Genomic DNA, 15,787 nt, shown 5'->3' with positions numbered 1-15,787 from the left:
TCCAAAGGGGACTGTGAAAGCTGTTTTATACCGATCTTTTTCAGCGATTTGGATTTGCCAAAACCCACTTTTCATGTCGAATTTTGAAAATATTGTAGCATTATATAATCGGGATAATAAATCTTTTTTATTAGGAATTGGGTATCTAATCCATTGTAATACCTTATTTAAAGGTTTATAATTTATTACTAAACGAGGAACTCCTCTTTCTAATTTTGCCTGTTTTTGGACATAAAAGGCAGCACAACTCCATGGTGATTTACTTTTCCTTATTAATCCTTTTGTTTTTAAATCATTAATTTCTTTTTTACAATATTCTAGTAATTCATTATTCATTTGGATAGGTCTAGCCTTAGTTGGAATGTTTTTCTCAGAAAATTCTTTTTCATAGGGTAATTCAACTATGTGTTGTTTTCTATTCCAGAAGGCATTGGGTAGGTTAGCACATATTTCATTTTCAATTGTAATTTTGAAATTATCAATTTTTTAGGTTAATAATGGGTCTTTTAACTGTTCTCGAATTCTTTTATATTTTAATTCTTGTTTTAAGAAGTTTATTTGGTTTTCCTTTCTTCTAATTTTATTTTTTGTTAAGAAATTAATTTCTCTGGTTAATGAAATTTTCTTTAAAGAGTTAATTTCTTTTGGTACTGGGGGAAATATGAACTTAAATTGTATTTCTTGTCCAAGTATTTTAGTAGAGATTCCTTCTTCTGTTACAGAGAAAGGGTAAAGTAGTGCAAGAAAGGGATTTTCCAAGATTACTTTGGTATTAATATTTTTTACTAAGATGAATGTTGTTTTAAAGCAGAGTCCGTTATTACATATATGTGCATTGGATAATTTATAATTTATATTTAATTTTGTTCCATTGGCTTGGGATAATGTTTCTCTTGTTTTTTCAAAATATTTAAAAGGTATTAATCCCTCTTGTATACAATTTAAGTCTGCTCCTGTATCTAATAGAGCAATTGTAGTAAAAGAGAATTCTTGATTAATTGAAACTGTTACTTCAACATACCATTTTTGAAAATTTATCTTATTAAGAATATTAATGAAATTGTCCGTTTCATCTAATGTTGAACATTCTCCTTGTTCAATATTATGTTTTTCTTCATGGAAGTTTTTCCCATTTTTCTCTATTTTTAATAATATAATTTCTTGTAATAGTTGTTCGTTTGAAACTTCTAATTTAAGATTGGATGTTTTTAAATTTCTAATTTCCTGTTTTATCTCATTGATTTCTTGTTGTATATCTTGAATCGTAATTTTCTGTTTGTCAGTTTTAAATCTACTTATTATTTCTGAAAAATTGTAAGGTGTTGAGGATGAAGTTATTGCAGTATTTTGATTATTAAATGTATCTTTTAATTTTTCTAAATAATCTTTTCTTTCTTGAGGGTTGTTGATTTTGTCTATTAATTCTAATATAATGTCTTCTTGTTTTGAAAGTACATTAATGGTTTTGTTACAAATACAATTATCCTTACTTAGACAATTACAGATATGTACTTCATCTTCTTCTAATTCACTATCGGAAGATTGTTCTGAAAAGCTTGATTCTTTTAATTGATAAATTTCTTCTTCTTCTGAAGAACTAACCTCATCTTCACTTGATTTTATTATAAAAATGTCTATTAATTTATCTTTTAATGTTTCGGGTATATCTAATTCATTAATTTGTTGTTTAACTTTACAGTTTGATTTGTAATGTCCTATTTTTCCGCATTTATAACAAACAATCTGCTTTTTCTTTTTATTAGTCTTTTTAGGATTTTTTAGTGGCTTATTATATATTTGTTTTTCTTTTGTCTTTTTATAAGGTTTTCTGTATTTTCGTTTTTTATTGGAATAATTGTTATAAACTCTTTTTCCCTTTTTGTGTCTTCTTGAGGGGGCTAATAAAGGGGTGTAACCAAATTGTTCACAAAAAGTACCTAATTCTTTTCTAGCAAACTTCTTTTCTTTCTCCATTTGCTTTTTTAATCTTAAATCATTGCACATAGTTAATCCAGTTCTATTAATCTTACTTATTATATCACCATATGTAAGATTATGAAAATCAATAGTACCGTCTGATCTTAATAATGATTCTCGTACCTTTTGGGCGAAGTAATATGGAAGTCTGGCTATGAACTTTTCCTTCCAGTATGGCTGTTGACAATCATTTCTGATCATAACTTTAGTTAGAAATACATCTTTATACCAACGGAAATCAGATAATTGAGGGCATTTAAGATTAATCAATAAATCACTAGTTCTTTCTTTAAATTGAACGGGATCACCTACAAAGTGTTTAGTTAATGCATATATTAATGTATTGAGAGCATCTTCTAGGGGTAAATCATTTTCCGTTTTAATTATTTGCATATTTTCATCATATTTATAGGCTGTTAATATACGTGACCTTTCATCATATGAAAGATAATGATCCCACCAACCCTTTAGTTGGCCAGTAAATCCTGTAACAATAATGTGTGCTACCTGATGATCAGTTTTTCTGTTACTTTTATAGACGTTGGCTACCATAATCATTTCTTGAAAATGATTTAGTATTTCGTATTCAGATAATCCGTCTATATTCCATTTGTATAATACATCTGGTGCGAAGGCTGATCTTACTATATGTTCTCTTTCCTCGAATTGCATATCCGGTGGAGTAGGTCTGGGATACCAATTACGAGTAATAGAGACATGATGTTTTGAATCTCTAGCCGAAAAGTTATTAACATGATCTCCTCTAATCTTGTTTATCTGTAAATCTAGATTTTTAAATTGGTTTTCAATATTACTAATTTCAGAGTCAGATATTACGGGTGAGTCTATTTTGCTTAATACATTAATATGTGGTTGTTTTGAGGTGGTGGCAGTGTTGCTAATAGTTAATTTTTCTAATTTACTAGATATCTGTTCCAATAAATTATTTTTGTTTTTGGAAAATATTGATTTTAAATGGGATGGAATTTCGTGGGGAACAAATAAGGGAGTTTCCTCTATTTCTTTAATAGTGGGTTTTATGGGAGATATTTGGGTTTCAATCCTTTCTAATTGCTTACCCATGATTTTTAAATATAAATTAGTATAATTGTTTTGTTGTATTATATTATCAATGTTTTTTTCAGTATTTGCAATATTATGTTTTTTTATTGGTGTAGCCAGAATTTGAGTATTCCTTTGATTGTACTTGATGGCTTCAAAAGGGGGATATTCTTCATAAATAATTTGGTTATTTTCTCCTTTAATCCATTGATTAGTAGTCCTGTTTATGGTAGATAATTGGTTTGATTTATATATCTCAAACCATGTAAAGAAAGAAATATTGATCTGTATTTTCTCTAAATCTTCGTAATATCTTTCTTGAATATAATCTCTTTCTATTTTTGTAAAGGTTGAGAAAAATATTATTCTTTTGTGACTATTTTCTTTTTTCATATAATCTTGTTTGAGATATTCTTTGTTAATTTTAAATTCTTCTTTATTCAGGGTATATATTTGGGCATCATCTCCAACTACTTGAGAATACGTTGGAGAAGAGGGTTCTTTTTCAGAATTTTGGGAGGTAGATGCTCTATCAGGATTCCTAATAGCATATACTGGTGTATCAATAATGATTCCAGGAATGATCCCTCGAATCTGGGTGTCAAGATTTTGGGATCTAGTATCAAAAGATCTGGTGTCAAAATTTTGAGATTTATTTCTAGAAATTGATGTAAGAATAGATCTGGGTGTATGATAACTGGAAGGTGCTGGAGAGAAATAATGTGAGAAAGATCTTCTGAAAGGCTGAAAAGCTATTTGAACCGCCCTATCCGTTTTTTGATCTATATATTCAAGATTATCTTTAGAATTATTTTCTATTTTGGGTGTTGGAGTGATATTTTCTAATTGCCATTCATTAGGAAGTGTGACTTGATTCCAATTGATTTGTTTAGGAATTTGTATACTAGAATTTTGTGTGCTAGATTGTAATAATAATGTATATCCTTTAGGGCTAGTAATTAAAGCTTGTGGTTCTAATGTTGTTTTCATTAATTTATAATGAATCCTGTAAACTACTGTTAAAGCATGTGACCCTTTCATCATTTGATAGCCATTTGTTTTAATATTTAGTATTAAGGCATGTAAAATGTTACCATCAAATAATGATAAAGAATAATTGGGATAACAGTTAAAATAGACCGGTCCTTGAAACAAGCTGGATTCTACCATTCCAAGTAATGAATCATGAAAGTTATAATATCTTCCGTCTCTTAGACAAAGCAATACTGAGGTATTTAAGCCGTTTCGAGTGAGTGGCTTTATAGCTACTTGTACTAATCCAATATGAATAAAAGAATAATTTTGCTTTTTGTATTGATCAATAGCCTTTTTTGTTAAGAGATGTAATGATTCATAGTCATTATTTAAACTAATAGTTTTCTCTACTGTTTTAATTGTGTAATTTGTAAGGAATGAAAATTTAGAAGAAAAAGTTGAGATTTTATATATTTGATTGTTTGGGACATCGGGAATTGTCCAATCTTGTAGATTTCTTTCTATATCTAATATACTATAGTCTTCTTGATTAATATTATCAGATTCTAAGAATAACATATATATATATATATATTTTTGGTCAAAATTCACCTTTTAATATTTTGTAATGATTCAATTTTAGAAATTAGTAAAAAATTGAAATATATAATTAAATTAAGAATAAAAAAAATCTAAAAATATATAATTATTAGGGAATTGAAATCATACATAACATTGTAAAAATGTATGTTTGTTAATAAAAATGATTTTATTTAATATTATTAAAAGATATAAAACTATTATCTACCTCGTATTAACAAAAATAAGAAAATTTGATTTTTATGATATAGTTTATAGTTTGGAAAAAATAGTAGAAGTAAAAGATATATCTAAATAAATTGAAATTCAGAATAGAAAAATGAAATCAAAATCAAAAACTATTTTAGGGAATGGGATGTAGCTCACATCTTTTTCACTTTTCATGTTTTTTCCCTAAAATTTGGTTAAGGATCGGTTATAGGGAGACGGATGGTGATGCTATAAAATACCCTTCGTGCTTATTATACTCTAGATGATACTATTGCCCACACCGCCCCGAGATTCCTTACTTTTCGGGTCAAGGCCGAGCAACCGCGTTCGAGAACGCCCATATATCTTTCAACATAACCATTTGGAATCCGGACAAACATGTCAACATCTACCACAATTCTATGGATGGATCAAAAATCGAGTCAAATCAGTTGTTGTTTCTATTTTACTAGGAATCAAAGAATATTACAGTAGTGGCGGAGCTATTAAGTGGGGAAGCATTGATAGTGAATAGTGAGCTCCAATAGAGTTCTTGAATGATCGTGCAGCTGGAATGGTGGTGTTCCGTTTGGAAATACAAAAATTCTACTTACAACCGGTTTGGGGAATCTCGGCGTCACCGTGTCCTACGTGGAACGTTTCAAAAACGGTGTCATTCTAAATTAATCTAAAGCAACGGTTGAATCCCCTCCAACATCCCCCTCCATCCCCCGAATTTGAATCCCCCTCCATCTTAGTCGAAATCCTCATCCACATTCTCTTTGTCTTCTCCATTCCCATCGTCTTCCCCACGAAGCCAGCCTCTTTGTCTTCAATTTCGCTCCTAAGAGCCACGAACCCAGCAACCGACGAACCCACCCGTCGGCTTCGTCTTCGTGTGTCTTCGTCTTCTCCACAAAGTGGGTCTTCATCTTCAATTTCGCTCCCAAGAGCCACGAACCCCTTTCGTCTTCCCACAGAGCACTGAAACCCTAACCCTAAAAAATAAGGTTAGTTTTCTACTTTTTATGTGTTTTGATTTTAGTTTCCAACATACATTCTATCGGTATAGTATAAAGGACTTAGCAATCTATTTTTTATCTCAGTTCTCGGTATCAACTTTTTTATCTCTTGCTCTGTTGTATTGTTGGAGTTCCCCTCCTCTGCTGTATTATTCTTTAGTTAATATAATTATTATCATTTTATCATCCACACCATTGTCATCCTTTCCATTGTTGTCATCACTAGTTACTATCTAACAAAAATAAAGAATTACTTCCTTCTTTAGACATATGAAAACGGCAAAAAATATATGCTTGGTTTGAGATCTCCCCTTTGGAATTTACATATGCCAGAGCCTATTATTTGCCTTACCTCTCTACGCGAGTATAAATATGACAGTTTTTGTAATAGGTTGCCTAAGAGAACTAGAATCGTTGAGTTGTGTAATTTTAAGCCACTAATGAATTCATATTGGACCTCTTCTTTGCCAATTCATTGTTGGATTAGATAGACATCACTTCTTTGCATGCAGTCTACACTCTATATACTAAATTGAGGTCACGGCTATCATATTTTTTCCTAAAATAATGTGTGAATACATATATATGTATAACATGAGATTATGCATATGTTTGTCTTAGAGAGTTGGACGTGCTAAAAAATTCATGCCAACATTTGAGTATGTTGTAATTCTTAAGCGGTGTCTAGTTCGAATTTATAGTCTCCCTGAGTTTTCCTTTAGTAACTCATGATCCATATCGCATAATTTGCCTTTGGGTGTGGCTCAACCTCGAAGGAGAATTCCTTTACTGCTTTTCCTGATACGGCACTAATAGAACACTGAGTGTTTGTCTCCTACTAAAATAATTGTCGTTCCTGCGGAAATAAGTGTTTTTTTCAAAGGAAATGGGCATTGAGAATTTGCTTGGTGATGCCAAATTATCTCTCCTCTTGCATTGAAAAACTTTGCTTTTCTGGCATTTGGACTTGTGCTTGTGGTAAAGGTTAAGACCAATATTCCTGCTTAAAACAGTATTTTGATGCATTGAACCACTATTAGTATAGATGGTAAACAGGTATTATCAATTCCATTTTCTGTGAAAATTGAATAGACATAGCAGTGTTGTGAAAATTGAATAATCTTGATGTGATTTGAGATGATTCTTTTTTTTTTCTTTTGACACTAAGAGTTAGCACTTTTAATTTTTTTCGTATATTAATTGGCATTTATAGGCTTAATATCACTTACATTTATAGAAGTGTCTCAACAAAAGACTTTGAACGTTTTTGTCGTTAGTACTAGTTCCCCTTTTTCAGTATATTTACTTTCTTAAATTTGACTAATGCTCTTAGTATTTTTGCTACAGTTGATCCATATTGTCTAGTAGTCTGCTACTTGTCATTTTAGGCTACGTCTTACCTTTTATTTTCCTAACAAATTGACATTAATTTCTAATTTGCTTTATTAATTTATCTCAATGTCTAATTTGTTTTATTATGCCTACAGACAAACACCATGCGATGTGTACGACACCGGCCAACTCCTTCTGCTCCCGACCAATCACTGTTCCATAATGCTCGGGCTCAGCAACTATACACTGAAAATTTTTCCAAGCGCAATCTCATTATTGAGCGTGAGGTCAATCAAGGTGAGCTTGAAGAGACTATACTGCCACATATCTTTTAGTCTCGCCAATGGGTATCATTAACCACTGGTCTTCCCCCTCCGTCTGTGGAGTTGGTCCGGGAGTTTTACTCCAACATTCATGCCATGACACCTGATGGTTCCTTTGACGTCACTCTCCGGAATATCCAAATCCGAGTCAGTCCGGGCATGTTAGCTGATTTGCTTAATGCCCCTCGTGTTACCGAGGCCCCCATATCCGTATGCTAGCACCTCTGGTCCTAGCAACCCTACTATCTATGCCAAGTTGTGTGGAGATGAATGGGCTTGGGATGGTCGGACACCCATTCCTATAAAAAATTTCTCACCTGACTATCTCCTTCTTAGTAGGGTCGTCCTTAGTAACCTTTACCCAACCAACCATCATAGTGATGTCGGCATTGATAGAGCCACCTTGCTTTATGCACTGATCAATGATGTTCCCATCGATCTGAGAAGTCATCTTTGTAATGTCATTTTAGAGACTTATCAGTCTAATAAAACTCGGTTGGGATTGTCTTTTGCGAGTCTTGTCACTTGAATTGCTTTGTTTTACTCTGTTCCTATTCCAGAGACAGAGCCTAGAATCCCTCTGAAGACTCCAATTGGTCGTCAGACCATTCAGCTTAGTCGTGCACACATTCGCCAATGGCCTTTTGATGATGAGGATCCTGCACCCAGTTCACAGCCATCCCGTGCAACGCCATCAGGTTCTCAGCCATCTAGCTCAAGACCATCCACCCTTGCACCAGAGCTGAATCAACCGGGAATACAAATGGTGCTTGATTGTTTGAGCCGCATCCAGACTCGTCTTGACCACATCAATAGTTGCATCGATAGTCGTCTTGATCACATCGTTGCTGGTCTTGAGCACATCGATAGTCGGCTCGATAATTTGGAAGGCCATCTACATCGCATTGAGGATCATCTAGGTACTCGCATTGATAGCGTGGATGGTCGTGTAGATGGCTTACATACTCATCTTGATCTCATGGATGCTCGATGTGAGAGTCTGCTATATAATTTCGATTTCATGGCTGGTCGATTTGTTGACCTCCAACACACGGTCCTACAATGCTTGAACCAAATGGAGGAAGCTTTACTAACAGACAATTCTGAGGATGATGATGGGAATGCGAGTACCATTGGGAACGCTGCGCAACCTCCTCCAGATGCAAATCATTGATGTTTTTATTTATTTATCTATCATAGGATACAAGTGGGTGGGATATGTTGTACAGGTCATGAAAATTGTATTTTTCTTTTTACTATCTTCCATGTAAGTACCCCTTGAAGAACTTCAAGTTATTCAGAAAGTTAAAATCATTATCACTGTTGATGGTTTTATCTCATGTCCATTTTGCAACAGCTTTTTTATCATGTGAGAGTGAGCTCCTTTTGCTCCAAATTATTGTATTTCTTCAATTAGCCTCCACAAGCCCTTGCCCCTTCTGAAAAATTTAATAATAATGGTAATTGTCAAGTTAACTATGATAGTATCAAGAAAAAGCTCATAATATAAAGGAAAAGAAACAACACATGAGGGGAGGGAGATAGTTATTTTAACCATTAAAAAGACATTTTTCTTACTAAGATAATTATGCACATGAACATGGACAACACAAAATCAGAGAGTTTCGAGTGAACCTGGATATAACCAAGTCAGAGATTCAAGCTCGACCTTCGCTAACTCGAGCAACGATCGAGCGAAGGTCGAGCGTGAGTCTCTGGGACTTCTCAAGTCGAATTGAACCAGGATAAACCAAGTCAGAGACTCACGCTCGACTTTCGCTCGATAGTCGCTCGAGCTCGAGCGAAAGTCGAGCGTGAGTCTCTGACTTGGTTTATCATGGTTCAATTTGACTTGAGATGTCCCAGAGACTCACGCTCGAGCGAAGACGCTCGAGTGTGGATATAACCAAGTCAGAGAGCTAAACCTGCTAAAAAGTCTCATTTGCTTTAAAAACAACTCGTTCAATGACACAAAACTCCAACCTACTATATATATATGCCCATCCAATATAAGCATTCTCATATCTAATAGTCTCATTTGCTAAAAAAAAAAAGTCAAATTTAATTACACAACTCCAACCTGCTATATTTGGCCACTCAAAGACTGCCACAATTCTATATACATCAGAATAAAGGTCGTATACATAGACATAATTCTTGAAAGTTTTGATACATATTGGATCCTTAAAACTGCTTCTAACTCCCAGCTGTATGAGACTTCGAAAATACAGTCAAAACTCAAATATGCTTGTAACTCCCAGAATGATAGCATTAGTTTCCATAATTCCTGTCAAGCCAAAGCCAATTTAGCCTGTCGTTCCAATTGATATAAATATACATTAGACAAAATTGAATATTTCCAAAACGAAATGGAAGGACATTTCCATTTTTTTTTTTTTTGTTTTGATTAATTACAAAAGCATACCCACGATAATCATATCATTGCCTTAATTGTGAGTCATCAAACTCAACGTGCTGTAGTTGTAATCCATCCAACCCAAATTGCATCTGTAAAAAATATTAACTCATATATTAATACTTAGCTCGACTAATGTCATTAAAACACCAATAAAGTGTGAATCCACTTACACTTTCTTGACTTTGAATTACTGTTTCTCGGGACTGGGTTCCACTAATGTCAGCAGCTGGTACGTTTTCTAGGATAGCCTAATGATAAATACTCGTAAAAAACACTGCAATAAATCATAAAAATAAGTATAAATTAAATATATACTTATTATATTATCTGGACGTGTCCAACATTGGAAACGTCCAAATTGGACAGGCCAAATAGCATCCTGCACGTGTCCACGATTGGTGTATCTTCCTCATCTCGCTAATAGAATAGAAACCAATTTGTCAGATAGCATTTATATGAAAATTTAAATAAACTATTTAATATTACAAAGCTACACCTGTTTGCGTTTTCCCTTTCCTTGGCTTTCTTCATCTTTTCCTTAACTTTCTGCAGGTCTTTCTCCATCCTGGATGCTTTTCTCAAAGATGGGGGTCTACCTTTTCCTCGCACAACACGTGGACTAAGTACTTTTGTTGAACTACCAATTGTAGTTGTGTCCTTTATCGTGCCATCAACATTTAAACACTTTTCAATCATCGATGCAAGTTCTTGGTTCGCTTCATATAGGTCAATCATTGCATTTAACTTAGTCATTGCATCCTCAGTATACTTTTTCGAACTCGCCGCACAAGTAATCATCTTATAACAGATATTTAACAGACTTGAATATCTATTAGCATCTTCCCGTTGATCCCCTGCATCATAGCTGCTGTAGATTAACGTGTATCTTCTTTTGATGTCATTCCTCTATCGATCCAAAATATACCTATCTGGGATTGTCTTAATCCCGTTACATTTGAAGACGGTGAAGATGTGTAGGCACACTATCCCCCTCATTTCAAATAAACCACAAGTACACTTGGCGACTGCATCGTCCTCACTAAAATCCACTGAATGTGTAACCAACTTAGTGAAATCTTCAACATGAACTTCATCCTTTACCAGATAGGTCTTGACTATAGCATTCGCTTTCAGTAAAACTGAGTCCAAGTCGATAATGCCGGTAAGTTGCTGTTGAACTTCCCTGAATTTAGCATTTGTGTACAAATCTTGATATCTCTTTTCAATTGGAGATCTATAGATGCAGGAAATTGTGACGTTAAATGACTGGAAGTCCGCACAATTTTCGTTCTCAATCTTCTTTTTCAAGGCATTATCATACTGATCGACAAACTCTTTCAAGTTTGTTTTAGCATGAACATACCCATCAAAAAAGGCATTCATGCTCTCGCTCCGCTGCGTTGTACTCATTCAAGCCCAAAAAACATTCTTCAAGAATGCTGGTATCCAATGTTCACGCTCAGTGTATAAACTCCGCAACCAGACATTCTCATGCAAGCTGTACGTGCTAATCAACTGATCCCAACATTTTTCAAACTCATCCGGCGTTTGGATTTCATATACACATTTCATTGGTGCAGTTTTCATTTCAGTTTTGTAAGAACCATAACAGCCAAGCTTTTCAGGGACTTTCTTCAAGATATGCCACAGGCAAAATCCACACGAAGGTCTCAGTATCCTTAGAGGAAATCAAGCCAGCTCCCAATAAAATTGACTGCTCATGGTGGTTTACACCAACAAATGGCGCAAAGGGCATCCCATATCGATTCGTCAAGTATGTGGTATCGAATGTTACGACATCTCTGAAATATTGGTAGGCTGCTCTACTACGGGGGTCTGCCTAGAATATATTTTTTAACCTCCCTTCATCATCCAAGTTCATTAGTGCAAAGAACCCCAGATTTTTAAACTGCATCCGTAAAAAGTAGTCTCAAAGCGCTCCAGCACCACCTGCGCCCAATTGTAGATGTCGTGCCTTGTCGATGTAGTTACGGCAATCCTTTTCCAAAAGCGGGAGGTTTTCAAAACCTCCCGCGCCAACAACAAGAGACCCAAAACTCTTATTCATTTGGATGCCGGCCAAATCATTCGTATCTAGAACCTTTTTAACAGATTCACTCACTTCTCTATTACATCGAAAGAAGCGCGATTTCTTTGGACTGAGCCCGTGGTTGTGGATATTGTGAACTGTAGTCAGCCAAAACTTTCCATCAACAACTTTTAAGGCATTAATTTTTGCCTTACATTCCGTCTTTCCTGTCGGACGTGGGTTGGTGACATTTATAGTCCTATTCCGGGCCTTCCCTCTATGGGCACAGGCAAGGGTGACATATCTAACAGTTTGATCCTCTCCCCTCTCACTCCTTTTTGTCATCACCCCAAATCCGCGTTTCTTACCATATTCCTTATAATAACCCATTAAATATTATAAGGAATTAAACTCCATCCCCGAAACTGGTTCATCATCACCATCCATTTGCACTTTCTCTGATGTTCCGGCACTACCACACTCGATTTCTTCTGCATCTGGTCTATCAGGATGAATTTCTTCAACTCTAGAAGATGTAACTGGCGATTCAGTTTCCCCAACTGAGGGTCTATTATCCTCCGTACCCAGAAATCTGCTTGTAACGGAGGTATTGCTGAGAGACAACTGGCCTTCCATGTCATGTTGAAATGTGTAACTAGCATTCTGGCAAAAAGGAAAAAAAAAATGCAATTCAACTCTTAAAAAAAACCAACTTATTAAAATTAAACGGAAAACATGACATCACTACCTGTACACTGCTTGGATATTGGTTGATAGCGGGAAATGGGAGAAAACCCGGTGACCACGCAGGCACTGGTCCATAGTAACCGTGCATTAGGATGTTTGGAGAAGTTGATGGTATATCCTGAAATGTTATTGGATAAATTATTGATGTGTTGAGAAAATAAATATCAACTTATCTCGAATCTAATGTTATTGATATATTAAATAAAATAACATACCGCAGATGGGGGTCCATAATAACCGTGCATTGGGATGTTTGAAGAAGTTGATGGTATGTCCTGAAATGTGTTTGGATAAATTATTGATGTGTTGAGAAAATAAGTATCCACTAATCTCGAATCGAATGTTATTGATATATTGCAAATAAAATAACATACCGCAGATGGAGGATTTGAGCTAAATGGTCTTAACGTAGATGGATGTTCTTTTCCTTTTTCCATGCTGTGAGGGAGACAAATGCATATTGTCAATAGTAATATTGTATAACTCCAACCACATTAAAATTTATGAACTGGTACAATAGATCTCATTTCAAATCAAATGTTTTATATTTATTTCATTCATGAGCATGTGGCGATGCAAAGTTTAATATCTATATACTTTATATTATGATTCTAGATTGAAAATGTTGACGTTTTTATGCTCTTTTCAAGTTCTTTTCAGTTTGGGTTTTTATTTTTCTTTTCCTTCTTTTATTTCCTTTTTGAAAATTGCTTATTATAATCTTATCATATTTACTCTCCTATTCTTTGAAAATGAAAATAATTTTATCAAATTGGGGTAGTTAAGTATTTTTCCTACCAAGCCATACCCACGGTCAAATGTTAATGTGGCCTGTATTTTCAAGTTAGTGAAATGTGATATAAGCTATAAAATGCACAAAAATAAGGAAATCTTGTTGTCTACAATATAAAGTTTTTTCATGCTCTATACATTTACATGCCAATTGTTTGCCAAGAATCTGTTAAAAAGAATAGAACAAAAACTGTAAAGATTGCATTTATTGTCCTCTGCTATACCTGTTATCTTAATAACCGAAATACCTTTTCTGGGAAATAAAACACTTTTCTGTTGTTGCAAGTAGTGATCATAGGACTTTATTGTTGATTAAAATTTTGCACCAGCCCAATTTGTAGGATATCTATGCTGATGGCAGATATAAGAAGCATAACTGGTACAATCGTATCATGATGATCCATAATCATTTGAAATCAGACCTCCCAATTCAATCACCCAAGATAAACTAGAGAATCACCATTCAGCAGATTGATAAATGGTATTTCTAAAGTGAATATGCACATTATTGACTTTTAGGGAAAGGGCATCCACGTAACCATGAGTTATAATTATAAGGTTCAATAAGGAATATGATGTTATTTAATCATAAGGAAAGAACTTCAATACAGTAGAACAATGTCTCTGCCCATAAATGAAAAGATAACAATGCCATGACATGGTAGAATGAGTTGCATGGTTAACTTTGAGGTAGTAAGTATGGTTGTTGAAAAGACCAGAATAATGGAGGACTCCAGGAAACTTAAGAAGGAGTATTAAATGGAATGAAAATATAAAGAGATTCTCAATATCTTGCTAGATTTCCCCTGTTTCTCATTATTTTCTGAAAAATCCTCTATTTACAGATAAAGAGCAAAATAAGAGAAACAACAAAAAATCAAATCTAAAACAAGAGAAACAAATAGCAAAACAACAAAAACAACAGAAAATCAAATCTAAAACAAGAGAAAATCAAATCTAAAGCAAAAGAAACAAATACTTTGTCGTTATGCAGTGGAAGAAGCAGACGGCGAAATCAAGAGCAGACCCACGTCGACGCTGGCTCAGATCCGGAATATTTGACAGACAGCGACCGCAACAACCGGTTCTTCAGTCCACGTGGTGACAACGACAGACGAAATCCTTTCGAGGGTCTCTGAGGGTTCAGCTCGAGCAAGGAGCTTCGGGCTTCTTTTGTTTCATTTCCCTCCCTTTCTGCCATTTCATTCGTTCCCCTCCCCCCCCCCCGGCAATTTTTTTTAATTAAATAAATATCAGCTAACGTGCCACGTCAGCCGGTTCGGCGTTGGTTTCGCACCGGCGGTTGTATATAGAAGTATTGTTAGAAATAATCTCAATCATCCGATTTAAGATCTCCACGTGGACTAGCAAGCACCATCAAGCTCACGCCAACTGTGATGGTTTTATGGGACCTGACGGAATGATTGTTGTTGTTAGAGTTTTGAGAAAAATAAATAAAAATAAAAATATTTAAATTTTAAAACTTTTTTGTATTTAAGATCAAACTTGAGATATCCCTCCATTCTATTTCAGATCCCTTCTCTATGAGACCCTCTTTATTACCATACATCCATTAGCCATTGCTCGCCGGTCTCCATCATGCTCATAATGTGTACGGCATTACGAGTTTAAAAAAGTCTCCAACATCAAATTTTCTCTTCGATTTCGCCATTACTCATCACCAATTTTGTGATCGTCATTTCTACCCACGAAAGCATGGTTGTTTGCTATTGTCAAACATTATGTAGGCCTGGTCACACATTTCAACTTGCCCCATACCATCCAAAAACATCTTTTTCCCCGCTTGCCATTGGAAAACATTTTCTTCTTCCCACCTACAATAGAACCAAATGCAATGAATCAGAGCCTAGGACGGAAAAATAAAAATAGGCCGAAAAATAAAGTTTGGTAGGAAAATGAAAGTAGGACCGAAAACTAAATGTAGGCTAGAAAATGAAGATATGGTGGAAAAATGAAGGTAGGCAGAAAAACGAAACTTGGTCGAAAGGGTCCGGCTTGCCTCATGTTGCAAAAGTAACAAGATATCTCCTATTAACTAAACTAACGTTGAGTTTTGTTTTTTGCACGAGAATGGCCATATACGATGGCCACTAAACTCAGTTGGAACTCTCTGGTTTGATAAATACTCATAAAAATCGATTTTTTTTCCCTCGTAAACCACTTGCTTACACGAATAAGGAGAACTGGTAACAAAAAGGTGGATTGGTAAATGTGAATCTACTTTATTTTTCATTTTTCTTTCTTTTATTCCATATGTTATTTAAAATCTTTTCTTTTTATTTATTTTCCTTACCATTGT

General features: G+C 34.6%; 2 protein-coding genes across 2 annotated transcripts; both read right to left on the bottom strand.

Moving 5' to 3' along the window:
- Window positions 1-9,919: 9,919 nt before the first annotated feature.
- LOC121254126 (protein FAR-RED ELONGATED HYPOCOTYL 3-like) lies at window positions 9,920-11,282 on the bottom strand. The gene is made up of 5 exons (XM_041154091.1): window positions 10,916-11,282; window positions 10,404-10,753; window positions 10,242-10,316; window positions 10,070-10,147; window positions 9,920-9,988 (listed from the first exon to the last, which is right to left on the bottom strand). Exons 1-5 carry the CDS (start codon window positions 11,280-11,282, stop codon window positions 9,920-9,922), a joined length of 939 nt encoding a protein of 312 aa, XP_041010025.1.
- A 1,042-nt stretch (window positions 11,283-12,324) lies between these two features.
- Window positions 12,325-14,668, bottom strand: LOC121254125. The gene is made up of 5 exons (XM_041154090.1): window positions 14,499-14,668; window positions 13,050-13,113; window positions 12,891-12,950; window positions 12,677-12,793; window positions 12,325-12,591 (listed from the first exon to the last, which is right to left on the bottom strand). Exons 1-5 carry the CDS (start codon window positions 14,666-14,668, stop codon window positions 12,325-12,327), a joined length of 678 nt encoding a protein of 225 aa, XP_041010024.1.
- Between the last annotated feature and the right edge of the window lie 1,119 nt (window positions 14,669-15,787).

The sequence above is a fragment of the Juglans microcarpa x Juglans regia genome, chromosome 3D (genome assembly GCF_004785595.1).
Source record: "Juglans microcarpa x Juglans regia isolate MS1-56 chromosome 3D, Jm3101_v1.0, whole genome shotgun sequence".
Taxonomy (NCBI): domain Eukaryota; kingdom Viridiplantae; phylum Streptophyta; class Magnoliopsida; order Fagales; family Juglandaceae; genus Juglans; species Juglans microcarpa x Juglans regia.
Note: the sequence above shows the minus strand (reverse complement) of the source record. Positions and strands in the feature narration are given on the sequence as shown.